The 25,935-nt window shown below is 39.8% G+C and overlaps 1 protein-coding gene across 4 annotated transcripts in view; it reads left to right on the top strand.

The window, feature by feature from the left end:
- The window catches only part of ADAMTS12 (ADAM metallopeptidase with thrombospondin type 1 motif 12), a 404,015-nt gene that overhangs the window by 341,796 nt on the left and 36,284 nt on the right, over positions 1-25,935 (top strand). For 3 of the 4 annotated variants that reach the window (XM_061189166.1, XM_061189165.1, XM_061189164.1), the window contains one exon: positions 10,577-10,753. The exons of the other annotated variant lie outside the window; for it this stretch is intronic. In XM_061189166.1, coding sequence (XP_061045149.1) covers positions 10,577-10,753 — 177 coding nt within the window. The remainder of the gene's footprint in view (positions 1-10,576; positions 10,754-25,935) is intronic. 4 annotated transcript variants of the gene reach the window in all.

Here is a 25,935-nt window from a genome sequence, read left to right as displayed (position 1 = left end):
ATCCTGGCACTCGCCAAATATCACCAAGTGCCCGACACCGCACAAGAATTTTAGGTTAACAATTTTATTTTTATCCAATAAATGACCTTCTTTATAATTCCCACTGAGGAAATGAAGGCTTGGAGGGTTTAAGTCACTAACACATGATCAGCTAGTACTAATACTCTCAGTTCTGAGAAACCGTCAACTGGGGGACGGGTCATTGATTTAATGACAGCCTTTCAGAAAGAAAGGAAACACTACACAATAAATATGTACATCAGTTGTAAGACACGTGCCAATTTCAGAACATTAAAATTTGCATAAGAAAAAAAGTGATTCTTGTGCTGGAAGAAATGCAGTAAGTGACAAAGATGAACTTGAAAAAACCTTCACCTGGGTTTGACACCAAAGCTATGCATCCTCACAGCCCCACACACTTCCTGATTGAACATTTTGCCTGTACCTCCTGCAGTTTTGTAAACTTTATTAGAATGATAATAACTTTTTGTAGTTAAGTCTAACAGATCTTGATTATTTCTGAAATGAATCAAAGATTTTTACATTTTCTTGGAATGATCTGTCTTCCCACCTAGGTAGTGTTGCAGTTTTATTTCAGCAGTAGCTGACCTTATTACCTGTAGCTTTTGTTGGAAAATAAAAGTGGCAGCCTTTTCTTATGGTCTTGAGTTTCATAATATTCAGTGCTACATTTTTTTTAGATCTGAACTTTTGCAAATGAATAAAATAGGGAAAGAGCCCCGTCTTGCTAAATACAGTCCCTGACTTTCATACATAACGTGTTGCCAGAAACATACATCAAAGCCCAATGTGCAAAAGTCAAAACAGAACTGCACGTTATAGGGGAGCTTCTGTGCCCAGAAAGCAAAAACTGACCAGCTGGAAGGTGAATAATACACTCAAAATCACTGCATTTATTTTCTCTTGATATAATTTGTTGTACCTCTAAACTGTCACCCACTCTTGGAAGCCTCAAGTGTTTTAGATGAAGGAATCCCCAAGTAGAGAAAAGAACAGCAATCAAATGGAAACCTTTAGGACCACAGAAAGCATGACCCAAGACGACTCTAGCTGAGGACTGATGTCTAGACCGTGAGGCCCTCCATCATGGCCCCTGCCCATCTCTCTTTGTCCACCCCTTCCCTCCGCTCTAGCATTCTGATGGACATGTTCCTGAACAAGCCTTATTGCTTCATGGCACTGCGCCCATATATGCCATTACCCCCACTTTGAATGTCCCCCACGCTATTTTGCCTGCTGAGTGAGCATCTACTCATCTTACGTGATTCAGCTCAAGCTTTGGCTCCTCTATTCAAGCCTTGCCCGGCTTCTTCAGGTGAAATTGACCACCTCCTCATTTGTTCCCTCACTAGATCATGAATGACTTATGACATATAATCTTTATGACTTCTACTCATTACGTGACCTCTTCCTTCTGCTAGATTGGGATACAGAAGCTGGAATATAGTTAAGTGCCCAATAACAGGGAGGAAGTGAAGTGGGAATGGGGTGGGGGGAAGATGGACAGATGAATTTTGGTGCTGTTCAACACAGAGTTTTTGGAATGAATTATTTGATCTTAAGGGTGTTATGAATCTGTTTAACATAAGGAAAGGAGCAGAAAAGAATTATTTCCATATCCTGGTTTAGTACTTGGAGAGCAAGAAAGTATTCTGAAATCAAAGCAGAATACAAGTCCAGTGATCCCAGACACATATCACTCTAGAATGCTGGGAGAATTTAACCATCCAGCTTATCCTCCTTTTAATACCGATGGAGAAACGGAGGCTTGGACAGGTAAAGTCACGTAGCCACTTGGTGTCAGGGTCATACTTGAATGCAATCTGCTGACCTCCCAATCCCACGCTGGTTAACTTCATTATACTCATCTGAACACTTGGTAGCAGTCTAACGTGGAAAGTGTATCAGGACGACTCCATAAATCAGAAACAACACAAGGAAGAAATGGTTATGATTTCATTTTCTCTCTGCCAGTGGCTCCTGTAAGCTAAGAGGAATTTTCTTTCTAACTCAATCTGGTTTGCTGATCACATCAGTTAAACAAACTGGTGTGAGAACCAGAAAATGGTTAGGCCTGTTTGGACACAACTGGGCATTAGCCAGCCTTTCTATTCTCCTCAGTCTGGCTCCTGTCCTCAGTCTGGTCCACAGACTCCAGGTTAGGAAAACTTGAATACAGATAACCCTCCTTTAGGGCAATAAGAAAATGAATATAATAATTGGCATTCAGCAAACAAAGGCAAAACAGTTTTTGGAGTGGAGTGATTTAATATCCTGCCACTTCACTCCTGCTAACTGAATCAGAGGCCCTTCTGAAAATGAAACAAAAGAGTCACAGATTTAGTGAGTATCTTCCCTTATTATTTACTTCACCATATTAATAAACTTCATTTCCCACTGAATGTGAATGTACTCTTTGACAAAAAGGTAATGCAAATTTGAAAAATCTAGGAATAACAGATAGTAGCAACAAATGAAAAATAAGAAAACAAAACCCCATTGTACACTTATGTCTTAGAGAATTCCTCTTCCTAATAAAGAGCCCTCTTGTTTTAACCATGGGTTATTTCCTGGAAATCTGTTTGTCAGACAAATGGCTGCTTTGTGTGGAAATTATTAGCATGCTTCTGCATTTGTTCTGTGGCTGATTTTATTTTATTTTTTAACATCTTTATTGGAGTATAATTGCTTTATAAAGGTGTGTTAGTTTCTGCTTTATAACAAAATGAATCAACTATACATATACATATATCCCCATATCTCCTCCCTCTTGCGTCTCCCTCCCACCCTCCCTATCCCACCCCTCTAGGTGGTCACAAAGCACCAAGCTGATCTCCCTGTGCTGTGCGGCTGCTTCCCACTAGCTGTTTTACATTTGATAGTGTATATAAGTCCATGCCACTCTCTCACTTTGTCCCATCTTACCCTTCCCCCTCCCTGTGTCCTCAAGTCCATTCTCTACGTCTGTGTCTATTCCTGTCCTGCCCCTAGGTTCTTCAGAACCCTTTTATTTTTTTATATACCATATATATGTATTAGCATACGGTATTTGTTTTTCTCTTTCTGACTTACTTCACTCTGTATGACAGACTCTAGGTCCATCCACCTCACTATAAATAACTCAATTTTGTTTCTTTTTGTGCCTGAGTAATATTGCATTGTATATATGTGCCACATCTTCTTTATCCATTCATCTGTCGATGGACACTTGGGTTGCTTCCATGTCCTGGCTATTGTAAATAGAGCTGCAATGAACACTGTGGTCCATGACTCTTTTTGAATTATGGTTTTCTCAGGGTATATGCCCAGTAGTGGGATTGCTGGGTCATATGATAGTTCTATTTTTAGTTTTTTAAGGAACCTCCATACTGTTCTCCATAGTGGCTGTATCAATTTACATTCCCACCAACAGTGCAAGAGGGTTCCCTTTTCTCTACACCCTCTCCAGCATTTATTGTTTGTAGATTTTTTGATGATGGCCATTCTGACTGGTGTGAGGTGATACCTCATTGTAGTTTAGATTTGTATTTCTCTAATGATTAATGATGTTGAGCATTCTTTCATGTGTTTGTTGGCAATCTGTATATCTTCTTTGGAGATATGTCTATTTCGGTCTTCTGCCCATTTTTGGATTAGGTTTGTTTTTTTGATATTGGGTTGCATGAGCTGCTTGTAAGTTTTGGAGGTTAATCCTTTGTCAGTTGCTTCATTTGCAAATGTTTTCTCCCATTCTGAGGGTTGTCTTTTCGTCTTGTTTATGGTTTCCTTTGCAGTGCAAAAACTTTTAAGTTTCATTAGGTCCCATTTGTTTATTTTTGGTTTTATATCCATTTCTCTAGGAAGTGGGTCAAAAAGGATCTTGCTGTGATTTATGTCAAAGAGTGTTCTGCCTATGTTTTCCTCTTAGAGTTTTATAGTGTCTGGCCTGACATTTAGGTCTTTAATCCATTTTGAGTTTATTTTTGTGTATGGTGTTAGGGAGTGTTTTAATTTCATTCTTTTACATGTAGCTGTCCAGTTTTCCCAGCACCACTTATTGAAGAGACTGTCTTTTCTCCACTGTATATTCTTGCCTCCTTTACCAAAAATAAGGTAACCATATGTGTGTGGGTTTATCTCTGGGCTTTCTATCCTGTTCCATTGATCTATATTTCTGTTTTTGTGCCAGTACCATACTGTCTTGATGACTGTAGCTTTGTAGTATAGTCTGAAGTCAGGGAGCCTGATTCCTCCAGCTCCGTTTTTCTTTCTCAAGATTGCTTTGGCTATTCGGGGTCTTTGTGTTTCCATACAAGTTGTGAAATTTTTCATTCTAGTTCTGTGAAAAATACCATTGGTCGTTTGATAAGGATGCATTGAATCTGTCGATTGCTTTGGGTAGTATAGTCATTTCACAATGTTGATTCTTCCAATCCAAGAACATGGTATATCTCTCCATCTGTTTGTATCATCTTTAATTTCTTTCATGAGTGTCTTATAGTTTTCTGCATACAGGTCTTTTGTCTCCTTAGGTAGGTTTATTCCTAGGTATTTTATTCTTTTTGTTGCAATGGTAAATGGGAGTGTTTCCTTAATTTCTCTTTCAGATTTTTCATAATTAGTGTATAGGAATGCAAGAGGTTTCTGTGCATTAATTTTGGATCCTGCTACTTTACCAAATTCATTGATTAGCTCTAGTAGTTTTCTGGTAGCATCTTTAGGATTTTCTATGTATAGTATCATGTCATCTGCAAACAGTGACAGCTTTACTTCTTCTTTTGTGATTTGGATTCCATTTATTTCTTTTTCTTCTCTGATTGCTGTGGCTAAAACTTCCAAAACTATGTTGAATAATAGTGGTGAGAGTGGACAGCCTTGTCTTGTTCCTGATCTTAGTGGAAATGGTTTCAGTTTTTCACCATTGAGAATGATGTTGGCTGTGGTTTTGTCATATATGGGCTTTATTATGTTGAGGTAAGTTCCCTCTATGCCTACTTTCTGGAGGGTTTTTTTTTATCATAAACGGGTGTTGAATTTCGTCAAAAGCTTTTTCTGCATCTATGAGATGATCATATGGTTTTTCTCCAATTTGTTAATATGGTTTATCGCATTGATTGATTTGCATATATTGAAGAATCCTTGCTTTCCTGGGATAAACCCCACTTGATCATGGTGTATGATCCTTTTAATGTGCTGTTGGATTCTGTTTGCTAGTATTTTGTTGAAGATTTTTGCATCTGTATTCATCAGTGATATTGGCCTGTAGTTTTCTTTCTTTGTGACATCTTTGTCTGGTTTTGGTATCAGGGTGATGGTGGCCTCGTAGAATGAGTTTGGGAGTGTTCCTCCCTCTGCAATATTTTGGAAGAGTTTGAGAAGGATAGGTGTTAGCTGTTCTCTAAATGTTTGATAGAATTCACCTGGGAAGCCATCTGGTCCTGGGCTTTTGTTTGTTGGAAGATTTTTAATCACAGTTTCAATTTCAGTGCTTGTGATTGGTCTGTTTGTATTTTCTCTTTCTTCCTGGCTCAGTCTTGGAAGGTTGTGCTTTTCTAAGAATTTGTCCATTTCTTGCAGGTTGTCCATTTTATTGTCATATAGTTGCTTGTAGTAATCTCTCATGATCCTTTGTATTTCTGCAGTGTCAGTTGTTACTTCTCCTTTTTCATTTGTAATTCTATTGATTTGAGTCTTCTCCCTTTTTTTCTTGATAAGTCTGGCTAATGGTTTATCAATTTTGTTTATCTTCTCGAAGAACCAGCTTTTAGTTTGGTTGATCTTTGCTGTTGTTTCCTTCATTTCTTTTTCATTTATTTCTGATCTGATCTTTATGATTTCTTTCCTTTTGCTAACTTTGGGGGTTTTTTTGTTCTTTCTCTAATTGCTTTAGGTGTAAGGTTAGGTTGTTTATTTGAGATGTTCTTGTTTCTTGAGGTAGGATTCTATTGCTATAAACTTCCCTCTTAGAACTGCTTTTGCTGCATCCCGTAGGTTTTGGGTCATCGTGTTTTCATTGTTATTTGTTTCTAGGTATTTTTTGATTTCCTCTTTGGTTTCTTCAGTGATCTCTTGGTTATTTAGTAACGTATTGTTTAGCCTCCGTTTGTTTTTTACAGATTTTTTCCTGTAATTGATATCTAGTCTCATAGCACAGTGGTCGGAAAAGATACTTGATATGATTTCAATTTTCTTAAATTTACCAAGGCTTTATTTGTGACCCAAGATATGATCTATCCTGGAGAATGTTCCATGAGCACTTGAAAAGAAAGTGTATTCAGTTGTTTTTGGATGGAATGTCCTATAAATATCAATTAAGTCCATCTTGTTTAATGTATCATTTAAAGCTTGTGTTTCCTTATGTATTTTCCTTTTGGATGATCTGTCCATTGGTGAAAGTGGGGTGTTAAAGTCCCCACTATGATTGTGTTACTCTTGATTTCCCCTTTTATGGCTCTTAGCATTTACCTTATGTATTGAGGTGCTCCTATGTTGGGTGCATAAATATGTACAATTATTATATCTTCTTCTTGGATTGATCCCTTGATCATTATATAGTGTCCTTCTTTGTCTCTTGTAATAGTCTTTATTTTAAAGAGTATTTTGTCTGATATGAGGACTGCTACTCCAGCTTTCTTTTGATTTCCATTTGCATGGAATATCTTTTTCCATCCCCTCACTTTCAGTCTGTATGTGTCCCTAAGTCTGAAGTGGGTCTCTTGTAGACAGCATATGTATGGCTCTTGTTTTTGTATCCATTCAGCCAGTCCATGTCTGTTGGTTGGAGCATTTAACCCATTTACATTTAAGGTAATTTTCATTATGTATGTTCCTATTACCATTTTCCTAATTGTTTTGGGTTTGTTATTGTAGTTCTGTTCCTTCTCTTGTGTTTCCTGCCTAGAGAAGTTCCTTTAGCATTTGTTGTAAAGCTGGTTTGGTGGTACTGAATTCTCTTAACTTTTGCTTGTCTGTAAAGGTTTTAATTTTTTCTGTCGAATCTGAATGAGATCCTTGCTGGGTAGAGTAATCTTGGTTGTAGGTTTTTCCCTTTCATCACTTTAAATATGTCCTGCCACTCCCTTCTGGCTTGCAGAGTTTCTGCTGAAAGATCGGCTGTTAGCTTATGGGAATTCCCTTGTATGTTATTTGTTGTTTTTCCCTTGCTGCTTTTAATATTTGTTATTTGTATTTAATTTTTGATAGTTTGATTAATATGTGTATTGGCATGTTTCTCCCTGGATTTATCCTGTATGGGACTCTCTGCACTTCCTGGACTTGATTGACTATTTCCCTTCCCACATTAGGGAAGTTTTCAACCATAATCTCTTCAAATATTTTCTCAGTCCCTTTTTCTCTTCTTCTTCTGGGACCCCTATTATTCGAATGTTCATGCATTTAATGCTGTCCCAGATGTCTCTGAGATTGTCCTCAATTCTTTTCATTCTTTTTTCTTTATTCTGCTCTGCAGTAGTTATTTCCACTGTTTTATCTTCCAGGTCACTTTTCCATTCTTCTGCCTTAGTTATTCTGCTCTTGATTCCTTCTAGAGAATTTTTGATTTCATTTATTGTGTTGTTCATCATTGTTTGCTCTTTAGTTCTTCTAGGTCCTTGTTAAACATTTCTTGTATTTTCTCCATTCTATTTCCATGATTTTGGATGATCTTTACTATCATTATTCTGAATTCTTTTCAGGTATACTGCCTATTTCCTCTTCTTTTCTTTGGTCTGGTGAGTTTTTACGTTGCTCCTTTATCTGCTGTGTGTTTCTCTGTCTTCTTATTTTGCTTAACTTACTGTGTTTGGGGTCCCCTTTCCTCAGGCTGCGGGTTCATACTTACCATTGTTTTTGGTGTCTGCCCCCAGTGGCTAAGGTTGGTTCAGTGGGTTTTGTAGGCTTCCTGGTGGAGGGGACTAGTGCCTGTGTTCTGGTGGATGAGCCTGGATCTTGTCTTTCTGGTGGGCAGGACCATGTCTGGTGGTGTGTTTTGGGGTGTCTGTGAACTTATTATGATTTTAGGCAGCCTCTCTGCTAATGGGTGGGGTTATGTTCCTGTCTTGCTAGTTGTTTGGCATGGGGTGTCCAGCACTGTAGTTTGCTGGTTGTTGAGTGGAGCTGGGTCTTAGCATTGAGATGGAGATCTCTGGGAGAGCTTTCATCATTTGATATTATGTGGAGCCAGGAGGTCTCTGGTGGACCCATGTCCTGAACTCAGCTCTCCCACCTCAGAGGCACAGCCCTGACACCCGGCCAGAGCACCAAGACCCTGTCAGCTACACGGTAGATCCGCAGTTGATCATAAAATTATATAACTCAGGAAGAGCCAGATGAAAGGGATGCATAGGGCAAGACACGGGGAATGGGAGCAGAGTTCCCATGCCTTCTTCAGGCACACCACTCTCCCAGCACCTCCATGTGTTCACCAACCCAGAAGCTCTTGTTCTGTGGCTGATTTTAAATTGGCAGTTACTTTGTTCTCTGTGTTCTTACAGCATGGCAGGCAAATGAAGTTTTGAATTTGCTTTTGCGGGGGCTGTCTGGCAAGTGTTGCTTATTTCTGAGAAGCTAAACACACTTGATTTACGGAAGCATTAGAGCATCAATCTGTCCCCTTGTCATATGGGCCCACATCTTCTACGTTTCAGCCCAAGGTTTGATGTCAGGTGACTTGTGCAACCTGCCCAGTGGCAGAAGAATGGGGATCAGTATTTTGGGATATACCTCTACTGAAAGGTTTTGAGGAATTTTCCTTCACCATCCACAGCCCTACAATTATGACTATTCCACCATAGCCAGAAAGAGAGCATGATATTTTACCATGTAGAGAGGGGGCCAGATGAACATATACCTTACAGCAATGGGCACATCTTTGTGGTGGTGCATTTTCTCAGCCAAGACTGTAATGAGATCATCAATGGAAGGATTGAGAGGGTGAAGAAGGTTGCTCTTTACAGCGACCACAGATCTCTTTAGTCCACTGGGAGCCCCCGGTTGCTCTTTTCTCAGAATTCATATATTCATTCAGCAAGCTGTGGGGAACATCTGTGCTGCGCCTGGCCCCATGCTAGATGCTCAAGACACAATGGTGACCAGGGCAGTTAGGCTTCCAACTTCAGGGCAGCGATAGTTTAATAGAAAGGATGGACAGAATAAATAAAAGTTGTTTCACATTTCAAGTTCTTTTGATGGAAACAAAGAAGGATCTGAGATAAATAACAAGAGGGATAGGTATCCTTTGGAGAAGGTATTCAAGGAAGGCCTCACAGAGAAGGTGACATTTACGCTAAGTTAAAGGAAGGGCAGTAGCAAGTAATGCCAAGGGTGGAGGAAGGAAGCTTCGGGACACAAAGACCACAGGACATATTGTTAATCCACGGAGAACCTGGGGGAGAGGGGCTGAGGAGCACAGGGGTCAGGCTCCATGCCACCTACTTCGGGTCCCCACCTGAGTGTGGGCAGTGACAGGACAGGCCAGGACTGGCCTTGAGAGACTAGGATGCACAGGCAAGACGAGCTGAAGGGAAACTGATGGCACTAGCTTTCTACACAGACTGTAGACCAAGTCTTGGAAGCTCAAGTTATGATTAAGTAAAATCTAACTAGGTGGGGGATGGAGAAGCTTCCAGAATCCAAGAGGTCAGAGAGTGAACCAGAGAAGTCCTCCAGAATAGGCCACGTAAACTCTGGTTTTAGATGACCCGGGCTCAGCCGTGTTTATCATGATCTTAAGGAAATCAGCAGCCTGCGGGTGAACAGTGCCCTTTACTGAGAGCAGGGTGCAGGGGCCGCTGAGCAAGGTACGGGCACAAGGTAGGGGGCGTGAGGGGGGCCTCTGTAAGGGCTTGCTGCAGGCACGCGCTGAGAAAACCCTCGGTGATGGAGGCTATAGAAGGAAGGATGGTGGGCGATGGTGCTGTAGGGGGAAGCCTGGCGGTAGGGGCAAGGATATGGTTGGCCCACTCCCTGAATCAAACCATTGAGCAGTTACTCAGTTTATTTTCCTTATAGAGGCCCTTCCCTTGAAACAAGGTAACCCATCCTGCATTCAGACTCAGGGAGAAAACGGGTTTTCAGCAGGATTCTGAGGGACAATTGGCTGTGGCTTTGCAGAGAGCTCCCCCGACAGCGGTTCCGTTTGCCTCGAATGAACACAGGCATCTTAGGGAACGGCTGCCCACTGAGAGGATGCTGTGCCAGCCTCACCCCAAGCCCACCCTTGCGGCTGTAATCTTCCTGACAGCCCCATAGGTAATGGTTACTATCCCAGTTTACAGATATGACAGCTGAGGCTCAGAACGTTTCTGCAACTCGTGCAAGGGCTCACAATGAGTGAGTGACAGAACTGGACTTTTCACCCGGTTCTCACCCTTCCCCACCTGCATTTTCTGACATTGGGAGGCCCCTCTTGTGGAGCTGCTCAAGTGACTCCCTTTCTGAGGGAAGACAGTTTACTAACCCCTCTTCGTGACTGGAAGCCTGGAACTTCGTGATGCTTTGTGAAACCCCTGGGAATCCGGGCGTGGACGGTCTGATGCCAAGGACTCAGGTGTCCCCTTTTCTCTCGCTCTCCATACAGTGCTCCAGAAACTGCAGCAGGGGCTTCCAGATCCGGGAGATTCAGTGTGTGGACAGCCGGGACCACCGGAGCCTGAGGCCATTTCACTGCCAGTTCCTGGCTGGCCCTCCTCCTCCACTGAGCATGAGCTGTAACCTGGAGCCCTGCGAGGAGTGGCAGGTGGAGCCTTGGAGCCAGGTACGGCGCCTAGTACACCATCGGGACAACCTGGCAACCATAAATCTCTGTGTTACCTTGTGAGTCTAGATGTCGGGGAAGACCACATGTGTATCAAGCCAGGGCCAGGCCTTCATTCAGCCACCTTCCACTGGGTGTGTTACTGAACCACACTTGGGTCACTTGTCCATACACAGTAAAGCCGATCTACTGACACCAGGTTGTGGTGAAGGAAAGTGCAGCGTTTATTGCAGGGCGCCGAGCAAGGAGTCCAGGGCAACTAGTGCTTAAAAGGCCTGAACTCCTCGAAGGCTTTCAGGGAAAGGTCTTTAAAGACAGGGTGAGGGAGGGAGGTTGTGATCAGCTTGTGGACATTCTTCCAATTGGTTGGTGGTGCGGTAATGGGGAGTCAACATCGTCAGCATCACGAACCTTCTGGTTCCAACCGTCTGAGGTCTACCTGCTTGTGGGCACCATACAGTTAACTTCTTCCACCTGGTGGGTGTTTCAGTCTCTGCAAAACAGCTCAAAAGATGTGGCTCAGAATATTATCTATAGTCCTTGAGGAGGAGCTAAAGGTCCTTGACTTTGTTTAATAGCTAAACTATTATTATTTTGTCTTGCTTGACTGTTTTCCTTTCTGAGTTTTCTCACCTCGCTGATTAAATTTACTCTTTGGAGATCAGGGAAGGCCTAGGAGGCTAAAGTGTTTCTATAGACAAGGGGCAGGTGGAGAACATGATGGGGTGAGGGGGCGAGGCTGTTCTAGGAAAGCCCCATAGGGTCCTGCTCGGTGACAGGTGGGGAGGCTGGGCAGGTCCAACAACTTGAAGGCTATGTTGTGTGCTTTAAACTGTGACTGCTCAATGGTTTATTACAACCTAGTCTCAATGGATATACTGGGGAACTGGGGTCCCTCTGGGGAGATGTACATGTACCACTGTGATGAGAGGCATTTAGGACAGAGCATCACATGCCCCTCTTAGGCTTCTGCAGTGGGGCTGGGGGCAATGGTCAGATCCTTTCCACACACAGTATTTAATTTCAGAGTTCCACCTCTCAGTTAAATGCCCAGATCCTCGTTTACACAAATAAAAAGAGGGGTGTGTCTGTGTGTGTGTCCATCCTGTTTTGTGAGGGCTGAGGCTCTGCTGCGTCTTTGTCCTACTTCAGTACATGAAAACAAGTTACTCTTCCTTGGTGAGATATAATGATTTCATTTTCCTATTGGCCTCAATAGCTAAAAAAAAAAAAAAAAAAAATACTCCCAACTGTACCCATGCATGGTGGAAAGAAGCAGGGAAGAAAGAATGCAGCATGTTTTGAGTGTGTCCATACACTGGACACTTTACCTACAATACTTGTTTTAATTATCACAACAACCTGGGTGGTAGGCCTTATTAATTCCGTTTTATAGGTGAAGAAATTGAGACTCAGAGGTTAAGAAGCGTACATGAAGTCACACAACTAGAAAATAAATGGTGGAGTATTAAATTCAAGTTTAAGGCTGACTCTGATGCCTGTACTCTTTCTACTGTAGAATTTAGTCCAGTGGACATGGAGCAAAGAGCGAACTGAGGAGAAAGAGTGAGTCAATAAGTATTTGGGGGGAAACTTACCACATGCCAAGGAAGGGAAGATAGAGAACCGCAAGTGTAGGATGCAGAATTAGTGTTCAACCCTGGAAGACTGAGCCCCCTCAAGCTTCTTACTGTCCGCTGGGTCAAGCAGCCATGTTGATTCCTGAGGCCCAGGGTCAATACCTGGTGTTTTCTGGGGCAAAAACCACCACTGTCCCCTCTTCCGCTTCCTTCCCTGTCCAGCTCTGGAGGGCATAAGGTACCTGCTACTCCCATGCTCTGAACTTAGGCCTCCATGTTTGCTGGGCCTGGTGACAGCTTCCAGAATCCTGGAATTTGCAGAGGCGCTTAGATTGCCTTGTCAGAGAAATTGCATTTGCAAGTTATCCAAGATGAGCAATCATATATGCTCTCTGGTTGTGAAAAAGATGTATTCTATATGCTTCCTCAGTAGCTTCTGGGAGCCCAATCATGAGCCTGTTTCCTGAAGGCCTCCCAACACCCTCCTTTCTAAATTGCTCTGTTCTGAGCAAACCACAAAGATGGAAGACTTCCCTCTGAAGGAGCAGTAAAGACAGAAAATGCTGAAGTTGGTTGAACATTTCCCTGGGAATGTTGAGGGACTATTTAGGGACTGGGCACCTTTGGGTGCTTTCACTGAGCCATCATGATGGTGCTCTGTCTGTACATACTATCTAACGGATGCCTTCATGGGAATGTTCTGGGGCCTTGCAGTGAATGTCAGCCAGCCCAGACTACTTGCAATGGAAGATACATTTCAACTGTAGAAATGTCTCCACTGGTTCTCAAACTTTAGAAAACTTTAGCATGTTTCAGCATCACCTGGAGGGTTTGTCAGCACACAGATGTCTGGACCCCACACCCACAGTGTCCAGTTCAGAGGTCTGGGGTAGGGCCTGAAGTTTCGCATTTCTAACAAGTACCCAGAGATGCTGAAGTTGCTGCTTTGGGGACCACACTTTAAGAACCACTAGTTTATACCTTCTTTATCTCCCCTTTCCTGGAGGTTACTTGGCCAGGTGGCCCTGAACCTGTATGCACAAATGCAGGTATGCAATAGGATCCCAAGTGTGGAATTCCTCTCCTTCCCTCCTCATATAGGGTTAAAAACAGTGAATAAGTGGGAAAAGATCCATGTTGGAATACCGTGAAAGCAATAGATTAGTTCTTTTATTGAGCAGAAAATGTTAATTGTATATAATTTCCCTGTTTTCTATGGTTACCATCACACATGTAGTGCCTGTCGTGATAGGCATGATATTGGCAATCATAATTGTTTTGTTGTTGTTACCATGTCATAATTAAGATTTTTCAAACTACTAAGATCTTTCAAAGTACTTTTCAAGTACTCAAAAGCATTCTTCAAAGATTCTTGGTGAATTATTTACTTTCCTCTTAGAAATCTCAGGAAAATGAGACAATACAACTTAGAAAATTATTCTAGTGAGCAAAAACTTGACATGTTTTAGAATTATATCCCTTCAGGAATCCAACCTGTCATCTCCAATTTATTTTGTGAGCATTACAGCCAGTTCATCAGACCCTTAGAAAACCTATCAACATCACTATTCCAAAGATGGACAAATTTAATTCTAAAGCTTTATGTAGTGGGGAAGGAAGGCTGAATCCTGTTTTAATAGGAGATGAACAAAATTGCATTGTAGAAGTATGCTCTCCATTAGGTCTGTCAGAACTAATCAGAATAAAAACATCTACATTTTACATTTTGGTTTCTAGACCAGAATTCCTTCCGTTTGACATACTGAACTATTTAGCATCTTCTGATATTTTTCCCCTGCTCTTATCCCCAGAATTTTCTTTATCAGTCTCCTTTCTTTAAGTCTTGTTTCACCACTGTTTTTGTTTCTGTTATTGCCTTTTGGCTTAAACAACAAAAATATTTTTTTCTCACAGTTCTAGAGGCTAAAAGTCTGAGATCAAGGTGTTGGCAGGATTGGTTTCTTCAGAGGCCTCTCTCCTTGGTTTGTAGATGGCTGTCTTCTTTGTCTTCTGTCGTTTTCCCTCCGTGTGTGTCTGTGTCCTAATCTCCTCTTCCTATAAGTACACCAGTCATAATGGGTTAGGGCCCTCCCTAATGACATAATTTTACCTTCATTACCTGTTTAAAGACTCTTCCTCCAAATACATCGCATTCTGAGGTACTGGGGGATTAGGAATTCAAAATACAAATTTGGGGGGAACACAATTTAGCCCATAACAAGCATAGCAAAGATACTAGCAGGGTATGTATCTTGGCAGTGTGAAAGGTTTAATTTTGTTGCTGTTGCAGTGGTGGTTGTTTATTTTATTTGTTCTTAATAATCCACCCTAAATTCAGGTCTTGATGACTCTTTTTTTAACTTAAATATAGTTGACATACAATAATACGTAAATTTCAGGTGTACTATATGATGCTTTGACATTTGCATACATTATGAAATGATCATCACAACTCTAGTAACCATCTGTCCCCATAATAAGTTATTTCAATATTATTGATTATATTCCTTATGTTATATATTACATCCCCATGACGTATTTATTATACATCAGGAGGTTTGTACCTCTTAATCCCCTTCACCTATTTTCCCCCCCTACCCCACACCTCTACCTTCTGGCAAACACCAGAATTTGTTCTCTGTATCTGTGTGTCTGTGTTCATTTTGTTTTGTCTGTTTGTTTTGTTTTTACATTCCACATGTAAGTGAGATCATGCGGTATTTGTCTTTCTTTGTCTGACTTATTTCACTTCTAGATCCATCCATGTTGTCCTAGGTGGCAAGATTTTATTTTTTATGGCTGAATAGTATTCCATTTTGTGTGTGTGTGTGTGTGTGTGTGTGTGTGTGTACATGTACACACCACGTCTTCTTTTTTTTTTTTTTCAGTTTTAAACAGTTTTGTGTTTATATTTTTAGACAAAGACATATAGGCTTCCCCACAACAAAGTTTCATTTTACAAATACTGTTTTGTAGCTTGCTTTTTTTTTTCAATTTATGAATTTTCCATTTATTTAGATCTTCTTTAATTTCTTTAAAAGTTTTATTATTCTTGCCGTATAGGTCTTGCCTATTTTCGTAGGATTTTTTTTTTTTTTAAAACATCTTTATTGAAGTATAATTGCTTTACAATGGTGTGTTAGTTTCTGCTTTATAACAAAGTGAATCAGTTATACATATACATATGTTCCCATATCTCTTCCCTCTTGCATCTCCCTCCCTCCCACCCTCCCCATCCCACCCCTCTAGGTGGTCACAAAGCACTGAGCTGATCTCCCTGTGCTATGCGGCTGCTTCCCACTAGCTATCTATTGTACATCTGGTAATGTATATATGTCCATGCCACTCTCTCACCCTGTCGCATCTCACGCTTCCCCCTCCCCATATCCTCAAGTCCATTCTGTAGTAGGTCTGTGTCTTTATTCCCGTCTTGCCACTAGGTTCTTCATGGCCTTTTTTTTTTTTTTCCTTAGATTCCATATATATGTGTTAGCATACTGTATTTGTTTTTCTCTTTCAGACTTACTTCACTCTGTATGACAGACTCTAACTCCATCCACCTCATTACAAATACCTCCATTTCATTTCTTTTTATGGCTGAGTAATATTCCATTGTATATATGTACCACGTCTTCTTTATCCATTCATCCAATGATGGACACTTAGGTTGTTTCCAGGTCCTGGCTATTGTAAATAGAGCTGCAATGAACATTTTGGTACATGACTCTTTTTGAACTATGGTTTTCTCAGGGTATATGCCCAGTAGTGGGATTGCTGGGTCGTATGGTAGTTCTATTTTTAGTTTTTTAAGGAACCTCCATACTGTTCTCCATAGTGGCTGTATCAATTTACATTCCCACCAACAGTGCAAGAGTGTTCCCTTTTCTCCACACCCTCTCCAGCATTTATTGTTTCTAGATTTTTTGATGATGGCCATTCTGACCGGTGTGAGATGATATCCCATTGTAGTTTTGATTTGCATTTCTCTAATGATTAATGATGTTGAGCATTCTTTCATGTGTCTGTTGGCAATCTGTATATCTTCTTTGGAGAAATGTCTATTTAGGTCTTCTGCCCATTTTTGGATTGGGGTGTTCGTTTTTTGTTATTGAGCTGCATGAGCTGCTTGTAAATCTTGGAGATTAATCCTTTGTCAGTTGCTTCATTTGCAAATATTTTCTCCCATTCTGAGGGTTGTCTTTTGGTCTTGTTTATGGTTTCCTTTGCTGTGCAAAAGCTTTTAAGTTTCATTAGGTCCCATTTGTTTATTTTTGTTTTTATTTCCATTTCTCTAGGAGCTGGATCAAAAAGAATCTTGCTGTGATTTATGTCATAGAGTGTTCTGCCTATGTTTTCCTCTAAGAGTTTGATAGTGTCTGGCCTTTCACTTAGGTCTTTAATCCATTTTGAGTTTATTTTTGTGTATGGTGTCAGGGAGTGTTCTAATTTCATACTTTTACATGTATCTGTCCGATTTTCCCAGCACCACTTATTGAAGAGGCTGTCTTTTCTCCACTGTATATGCTTGCCTCCTTTATCAAAGATAAGGTGACCATATGTGTGTGGGTTTATCTCTGGGCTTTCTATCCTGTTCCATTGATCTATATTTCTGTTTTTGTGCCAGTACCAAACTGTCTTGATTACTGTAGCTTTGTAATATAGTCTGAAGTCAGGGAGCCTGATTCCTCCAGCTCCATTTTTCGTTCTCAAGATTGCTTTGGCTATTCGGGGTCTTTTGTGTTTCCATACAAATTGTGAAATTTTTTGTTCTAGTTCTGTGAAAAATGCCAGTGGTAGTTTGATAGGGATTGCATTGAATCTGTAGATTGCTTTGGGTAGTAGAGTCATTTTCACAATGTTGATTCTTCCAATCCAAGAACATGGTATATCTCTCCATCTATTTGTATCATCTTTAATTTCTTTCATCAGTGTCTTATAATTTTCTGCATACAGGTCTTTTGTCTCCTTAGGTAGGTTTATTCCTAGATATTTTATTCTTTTTGTTGCAGTGGTAAACGGGAGTGTTTTCTTAATTTCACTTTCAGATTTTTCGTCATTAGTGTATAGAAATGCAAGAGATTTCTGTGCATTAATTTTGTATCCTGCTACTTTACCAAATTCATTGATTAGCTCTAGTAGTTTTCTGGTAGCATCTTTAGGATTCTCTATGTATAGTATCATGTCATCTGCAAACAGTGACAGCTTTACTTCTTCTTTTCCGATTTGTATTCCTTTTATTTCTTTTTCTTCTCTGATTGCTGTGGCTAACACTTCCAAAACTATGTTGAATAATAGTGGTGAGAGTGGACAGCCTTGTCTTGTTCCTGATCTTAGTGGAAATGGTTTCAGTTTTTCACCATTGAGGACAATATTGGCTGTGGGTTTGTCATATATGGCCTTCATTATGTTGAGGAAAGTTCCCTCTATGCCTACTTTCTGCAGGGCTTTTATGATAAATGGGTGTTGAATTTTGTCGAAAGCTTTCTCTGCATCTATTGAGATGATCATATGGTTTTTCTCTTTCAATTTGTTAATATGGTGTATCACGTTGATTGATTTGCATATACTGAAGAATCCTTGCATTCCTGGGATAAACCCCACTTAATCATGGTGTATGATCCTTTTAATGTGCTGTTGGATTCTGTTTGCTAGTATTTTGTTGAAGATTTTTGCATCTGTATTCATCAGTGATATTGGCCTGTAGTTTTCTTTCTTTGTGACATCTTTGTCTGGTTTTGGTATCAGGGTGATGGTGGCCTCGTAGAATGAGTTTGGGAGTGTTCCTCCCTCTGCAATATTTTGGAAGAGTTTGAGAAGGATAGGTGTTAGCTCTTCTCTAAATGTTTGATAGAATTCACCTGTGAAGCCATCTGGTCCTGGGCTTTTGTGTGTTGGAAGATTTTTAATCACAGTTTCAATTTCAGTGCTTGTGATTGGTCTGTTCATATTTTCTATTTCTTCCTGGTTCAGTCTCGGCAGGTTGTGCATTTCTAAGAATCTGTCCATTTCTTCCAGGTTGTCCATTCTATTAGCATAGAGTTGCTTATAGTAATCTCTCTTGATCGTTTGTATTTCTGCAGTGTCAGTGGTTACTTCTCCTTTTTCATTTCTAATTCTATTGATTTGAGTCTTCTCCCTTTTTCTCTTGATGAGTCTGGCTAATGGTTTATCAATTTTGTTTATCTTCTCAAAGAACCAGCTTTTAGTTTCATTGATTTTTGCTATTGTTTCCTTCATTTCTTTTTCATTTATTTCTGACCTGATCTTTATGATTTCTTTCCTTCTGCTAGCTTTGGGGTTTTTTGTTCTTCTTTCTCTAATTGCTTCAGGTGCAAGGTTAGGTTGTTTATTCGAGATGTTTCCTGTTTCTTGAGGTAGGCTTGTATTGCTATAAACTTCCCTCTTAGCACTGCTTTTGCTGCGTCCCATAGGTTTTGGGTCGTCGTGTCTCCATTGTCATTTGTTTCTAGGTATTTTTTGATTTCCCCTTTGATTTCTTCAGTGATCACTTCGTTATTAAGTAGTGTATTGTGTAGCCTCCATGTGTTTGTATTTTTTACAGATCTTTTCCTGTAATTGATGTCTAGTCTCATAGCATTGTGGTCGGAAAAGATACTTGATACGATTTCAATTTTCCTAAATTTACCAAGGCTTGATTTGTGACCCAAGATATGATCTATCCTGGAGAATGTTCCATGAGCACTTGAGAAGAATGTGTATTCTGTTGTTTTTGGGTGGAATGTCCTATAAATATCAATTAAGTCCATCTTGTTTAATGTATCATTTAAAACTTGTGTTTCCTTATTTATTTTCATTTTGGATGATCTGTCCATTGGTGAAAGTGGGGTGTTAAAGTCCCCTACTATGATTGTGTTGCTGTTGATTTCCCCTTTTATGGCTGTTAGTATTTGCCTTATGTATTGAGGTGCTCCTATGTTGGGTGCATAAATATTTACAATTGTTATACCTTCCTCTTGGATCGATCCCTTGATCATTATATAGTGTCCTTCTTTGTCTCTTGTAATAGTCTTTATTTTAAAGTCTATTTTGTCTGATATGAGAATTGCTACTCCAGCTTTCTTTTGATTTCCATTTGCATGGAATATCTTTTTCCATCCCCTCACTTTCAGTCTGTATGTGTCTCTAGGTCTGAAGTGGGTCTCTTGTAGACAGCATATATATGGGTCTTGTTTTTGTATCCATTCAGCCAGTCTGTGTCTTTTGGTGGGAGCATTTAATCCATTTACATTTAAGGTAATTATCGATATGTATGTTCCTATTCCCATTTTCTTAAATGTTTTGGGTTTGTTATTGTAGGTGTTTTCCTTCTCTTGTGTTTCTTGCCTAGAGAAGTTCCTTTAGCATTTGTTGTAAAACTGGTTTGGTGGTGCTGAACTCTCTCAGCTTTTGCTTGTCTGTAAAGGTTTTAATTTCTCCATCAAATCTGAATGAGATCCTTGCTGGGTAGATTAATCTTGGTTGTAGGTTTTTCTCCTTCATCACTTTAAGTATATCCTGCCACTCCCTTCTGGCTTGCAGAGTTTCTGCTGAAAGATCAGCTGTTAACCTGATGGGGATTCCCTTGTGTGTTATTTGTTGTTTTTCCCTTGCTGCTTTTAATATGTTTTCTTTATATTTAATTTTTGACAGTTTGATTAATATGTGTCTTGGTGTGTTTCTCCTTGGATTTATCCTGTATGGGACTCTCTGTGCTTCCAGGACTTGATTAACTATTTTCTTTCCCATATTAGGGAAGTTTTCAACTATAATCTCTTCAAATATTTTCTCAGTCCCTTTCTTTTTCTCTTCTTCTTCTGGGACCCCTATAATTCGAATGTTGGTGCGTTTAATGTTGTCCCAGAGGTCTCTGAGACTGTCCTCAGTTCTTTTCATTCTTTTTTCTTTATCCTGCTCTGCAGTAGTTATTTCCACCATTTTATCTTCCAGGTCACTTATCCGTTCTTCTGCCTCAGTTATTCTGCTATTGATCCCATCTAGAGTATTTTTAATTTCATTTATTGTGTTTTTCATCATTGCTTGGTTCCTCTTTAGTTCTTCTACATCCTTGTTAAATATTTCTTGCATTTTGTCTATTCTATTTCCAAGATTTTGGATCATCCTTACTATCATTATTCTGAATTCTTTTTCAGGTAGACTACCTATTTCCTCTTCATTTGTTAGGTCTGGTGTGTTTTGACCCTGCTCCTTCATCTGCTGTGTGTTTCTCTGTCATCTCATTTTGCTTATCTTACTGTGTTTGGGGTCTCCTTTTCACAGGCTGCAGGTTCGTAGTTCCCGTTGTTATTGGTATCTGTCTCCAGTGGCTAAGGTTGGATCAGTGGGTTGTGTAGGCTTCCTGGTGGAGGGAACTAGTGCCTGTGTTCTGGTGGATGAGGCTGGATCTTGTCTTTCTGGTGGGCACGTCTACGTCTGGTGGTGTATTTTGGGGTGTCTGTGGCCTTATTATGATTTTAGGCAGCCTCTCTGCTAATGGATGGGGCTGTGTTCCTGTTTTGCTAGTTGTTTGGCATAGGGTGTCCAGCACTGTAGCTTGCTGGTCGTTGAGTGAAGCTGGGTCTTGATGTTGAGATGGAGATCTCTGAGAGATTTTCGCCATTTGGTATTACGTGGAGCTGGGAGGTCTCTTGTGGACCAGTGTCCTGAAGTTGGCTCTCCCACCTCAGAGGCACAGCCCTGATGCCTGGCTGGAGCACCAAGAGCCTTTCATCCACACGGCTTTTGGGAGGTCTAACGTTTTCTGCCAGCATTCAGTGGGTGTTCTGTAGGAGAAGTTCCACATGTAGATGTATTTCTAATGTATCTGTGGGAAGGAAGGTGATCTCCACATCTTACTCTTCCGCCATCTTCTTCTCCCCCCCCACACCACGTCTTCTTTATCCATTCATCTATCAATGGACACTTACTTTGCTTTCATATCTTCTTTTATAAATAATGTTGCAGTGAACATTGAGGTGCATATATCTCTTTGAATTGGTGTTTGTTTTCTTCAGTAAATACCCAAGAGTGAAATTGCTGGATCATATGGCAGTTCTATTTTTAATTCTTGGAGGAACCTCCATACAGTTTTCCATAATGACTACCCCAATTTCAATTCCCACCAACAGGGCACAGGGGTTCCCTTTTCTCCACATCCTGGCCAAGATTTGTTATTTGTTGTCTTTTTTGATTCTAGCCATTCTGACAGCTGTGAGGTGATAACTTATTGTGGTTTTGATTTGCATTTCCCTGATGATTATTGATGCTGAGCATCTTTTCACATTGCTGTTTGCCATCTGTATGTCTTCTTGGAAAAATTTCTATTTGGGTCCTCTGCCCATTTTTTAATCAGGTTGTATGTTTTTTGATGTTGACTTGTATGAGTTCTTTGTATATTTTGTATATTAACCCCTTATCAAATATATTGTTTGCAAATAGCTTCTCCCATTCAGTAGGCAGCCTTTTCATTTTGTTGATATTTTACTTCACTGTGCAAAAGCTTTTTAGTTTGATGTAGTCCCATTTGTTTATTTTTGCTTTTCTTTCCATTGCCTGAAGAGACAGATCAAAAAAAAAAAAAAAAAAAATATATATATATATATATATATATATATATATATATATATATATATATTACTAAAACCAATGTCAAAGAGTGTATATACAGCCTATGTTTTCTTCAAGAAGTTTTATAGTTTCAGGTCTTACATTTACGTCTTTAATCCATTTTGAGTTTATTTTTGTATATGGTGTGAAAAAATAGTCCAGTTTTTCCAACACCTTTTCTTGAAGAGGCTGTCTAGTCCCCATTGTATATTCTTGCCACCTTTGTCATAGATTAGTTGACCATATAAGTATGGGTTTATTTCTGGGCTCTCTATCTTGTTACATAGAACTATGTGTCTGTTTTTGTGCCAGTACCATACTGTTTTGATTACCATAGCCTTGTAGTATAGTTGGAAATCAGGGCATGTGACACCTCCACCTTTCTTCTTTCTCAGGATTGTTTTGCCTATTCGAGGTCTTTGTGTTTCCATACAAATTTAAGAATTATTTGTTCTAGTTCTGTGAAAAATGTCATTGGTATTTTGATAGGGATTGCACTGAATCTGTAGATTTCCTTGGGTAGAATAGTCATTTTAACTATATTAATTCTTCCAACCCATGAGCACGGTGTATCTTTCCAGTTGTTTGTGTCATCTTCAGTTGCTTTCATCAGTGTCTTATAGTTTTCCAAGTACAAGTCTTCTACCTCCTTGGTTAGATTTTTTCCTTGGTATTTTATTCTTTTTGATATAGTTGTAAATTGGATTGTTCCTTAATTTCTCTTCCTGCTAGTTCATTTTTAGTTACAGAAATGCAACAGATTTCTGTATATTTATTTTATAATCTGCAACTTTATCAAACTCATTGATGAGCTGTAGTAGTTTTTTGGTGGCATCTTTAGCATTTTCTATGTATAGTATCATGTCATCTGCAAACAGTGACAGTTTTACTTCTTCCTTTCCAATATGGATTCCTCTTATTTTCTTGTCTGATTGTTGTGGCTAGGACTTCCAATACTATGTTGAATAAAAGTGACAAGAGTGGCCATCCTTGTCTTATTCCTGATCTTAGGGGAAATGGTTACAGCTTTTTACTGTTGAGTATGATGTTCGCTATAGGTTTGTCATATACAGCCTTTATTATGTTGAGGTATGTTCCCTGTACCCACGTTGTTGAGAGTTTTTATTATAAATGGGTGTTGAATTTTGTGAAAAGCTTTTTCTGCATCTGTTGATGTGATCATGATTATTTTTATTCAGTTTGTTAATGTGGTGTATCACATTGATTGATTTTGAATCAAAAACAATCCTTTTATCCCTGGGATAAATCCCACTTGATCATGGTGTATGATCCTTTTAATGTATCGTTAGATTTTTTTTTCTAATATTTTGTTGGGAATTTTTGCATCTATGTTGATCAGTGATATTGGTCTGTAATTTTCTTTCTTTTTTTTAATTTAACATCTTTATTGGAGTATAATTGCTTTACAATGGTGTGTTAGTTTCTGCTGTATAACAAAGTGAATCAACTATACATACACATATATCCCCATATCTCCTCCCTCTTGCGTCTCCCTCCCACCCTCCCTATCCCACCCCTCTTGGTGGTCACAAAGCACTGAGCTGATCTCCCTGTGCTATGCAGCTGCTTCCCACTAGCTATCTATTTTACATTTGGTAGTATTTATAAGTCCATGCCACTCTCTCACATCGTCCCAGCTTACCCTTCTCCCTCCCTGTGTCCTCAAGTCCATTTTCTACGTCTGCATCTTTATTCCTGTCCTGCCCCTAGGTTCTTTAGAACCATTTTTTTTAGATTCCATATATATGTGTTAGCATACAGTATTTGTTTTTCTCTTTCTGACTTACTTCACTCTGTATGACAGACTCTAGGTCCATCCACCTCACTACAAATAACTCAATTTCATTTCTTTTTATGACTGAGTAATATTCCATTGTATATATGTGCCACATCTTCTTTATCCATTCATCTGTCGATGGACACTTAGGTTGCTTCCATATCCTGGCTATTGTAAAGAGAGCTGCAAGGAACATTGTGGTACATGACTCTTCTTTTTTTTTTTTTTTTTTTTAACATCTTTATTGGAGTATAATTGCTTTACAATGGTGTGTTAGTTTCTGCTTTATAACAAAGTGAATTAGTTATACATATACATATGTTCCCATATCTCTTCCCTCTTGCATCTCCCTCCCTCCCACCCTCCCCACCCCACCCCTCTAGGTGGTCACAAACCACTGAGCTGATCTCCCTGTTCTATGCGGCTGCTTCCCACTAGCTATCTGTTTTACGTTTGGTAGTGTATATATGTCCATGCCACTCTCTCACTTTGTCACAGCTTACCCTTCCTCCTCCCCATATCCTCAAGTCCATGCTCTAGTAGGTCTGTGTCTTTATTCCCGTCTTACCCCTAGGTTCTTCATGACTTTTTTTTTTTCCTTAGATTCCATATATATGTGTTAGCATATTGTATTTGTTTTTCTCTTTCTGACTTACTTCACTCTGTATGACAGACTCTAACTCCATCCACCTCACTACAAATAACTCAATTTTGTTTCTTCTTATGGCTGAGTAATATTCCATTGTATATATGTGCCACATCTTCTTTATCCATTCATCTGTCGATGGACACTTAGGTTGCTTCCATGTCCTGGCTATTGTAAATAGAGCTGCAATGAACATTGTGGTACATGACTCTTTTTGAATTATGGTTTTCTCAGGGTATATGCCCAGTAGTGGGATTGCTGGGTCATATGGTAGTTCTATTTTTAGTTTTTTAAAGAACCTCCATACTGTTCTCCATAGTGGCTGTATCAATTTACATTCTCACCAACAGTGCAAGAGGGTTCCCTTTTCTCCACATACTCTCAAGCATTTACTGTTTGTAGATTTTTTGATGATGGCCATTCTGACTGGCCATTCTACTCATTGTAGTTTTGATTTGCATTTCTCAGAGGTCTCTTAAACTATCCTCATTTTTAAAAATTCTTTCTTTTTTCTTTTCAGCTTGGGTGATTTCCATTACTCTTCCAGTTAACTGATATGTTCCTCTGTATCATCTAATCTACTGTTGATTCTTTCTAATGTACTTTATATCTCAGTTATTGTATTCTTTACCTCTGTCTGGTCCTTCTTTATATTTTCTAACTCTTTGTTGAAATTCTCACCTTATTCATTTATTCTTCTCCTGAGTTTGCTGAGCATTTTTATGATCTTTACCTTGAACTCTTTATGAGGTAGATTGCTTACCTCCACTTCATTTAGTTCTTTTTCTGAGATTTTGTTTTGTTCCTTCATTTGGAACATATCCCTCTGACTCCTAATTTTGCCTAATTCTCTGTGTTTATTTCTATCTGTTAGGTAGGTTGGTTACATTTCCCAGTCTTAAAGAAGTGGCCTTATGTACGATATGTCCAGTGGGGCAGCAGCACACTCACCTCTGGTCACTAGAGCTGTGTGCTCTAGGGGTGCCCCCTATGTGGGCTGCATGGGCCCTTCTATTGTGGTGGGACCGACTACTGTAGGAGCTCTGGTAGGTGGGGTTTTTCCTGATCTGGTTGATTCCTAGGGCCTGCCTCATCTGGTGGCTGCTGGCATGCTGATGGGAAGGGCCAGCTCATAACATGGCTAGCTGCCTGGCCTGGGGATCTTGGAGCTATTTTTGGCCCACTGGTGGGTGGGGCAAGGCTCCAGTGCAGGTGGCAATGGGCCCTGTGGGGTCCGGGTTTGGGGCTCACCTGCTGGTGGAAGGGCTGAGTCCTGGGGCTTGTTTCACCTTTGTCATTTGAAATGACAGAGTGGTCATTGTAAGGAACCTGGCACAAATGTTCCAGATTCTAATAGAGATACTCATATTCTTAATAAGAGTGTACACAGCAAAAATAATAGTAAAAGCATTTAAAGAAAATATAATTCTATTGAGTTTTTCTGTCTTTTCTTGAGTTCTTTATTTAAAAATTAATAATAGCTGTTTTGGCAATCTAAATTCTTTATTCTAGCATACTTTGATGAAAAACATCTAAATACAGATGATTGTGAATT

This window comes from Eubalaena glacialis, chromosome 4, assembly GCF_028564815.1.
Source record: "Eubalaena glacialis isolate mEubGla1 chromosome 4, mEubGla1.1.hap2.+ XY, whole genome shotgun sequence".
NCBI lineage: Eukaryota > Metazoa > Chordata > Mammalia > Artiodactyla > Balaenidae > Eubalaena > Eubalaena glacialis.
The sequence above is the reverse complement of the archived record's forward strand: the minus strand, read 5'-3'. Positions and strand labels throughout refer to the sequence as shown.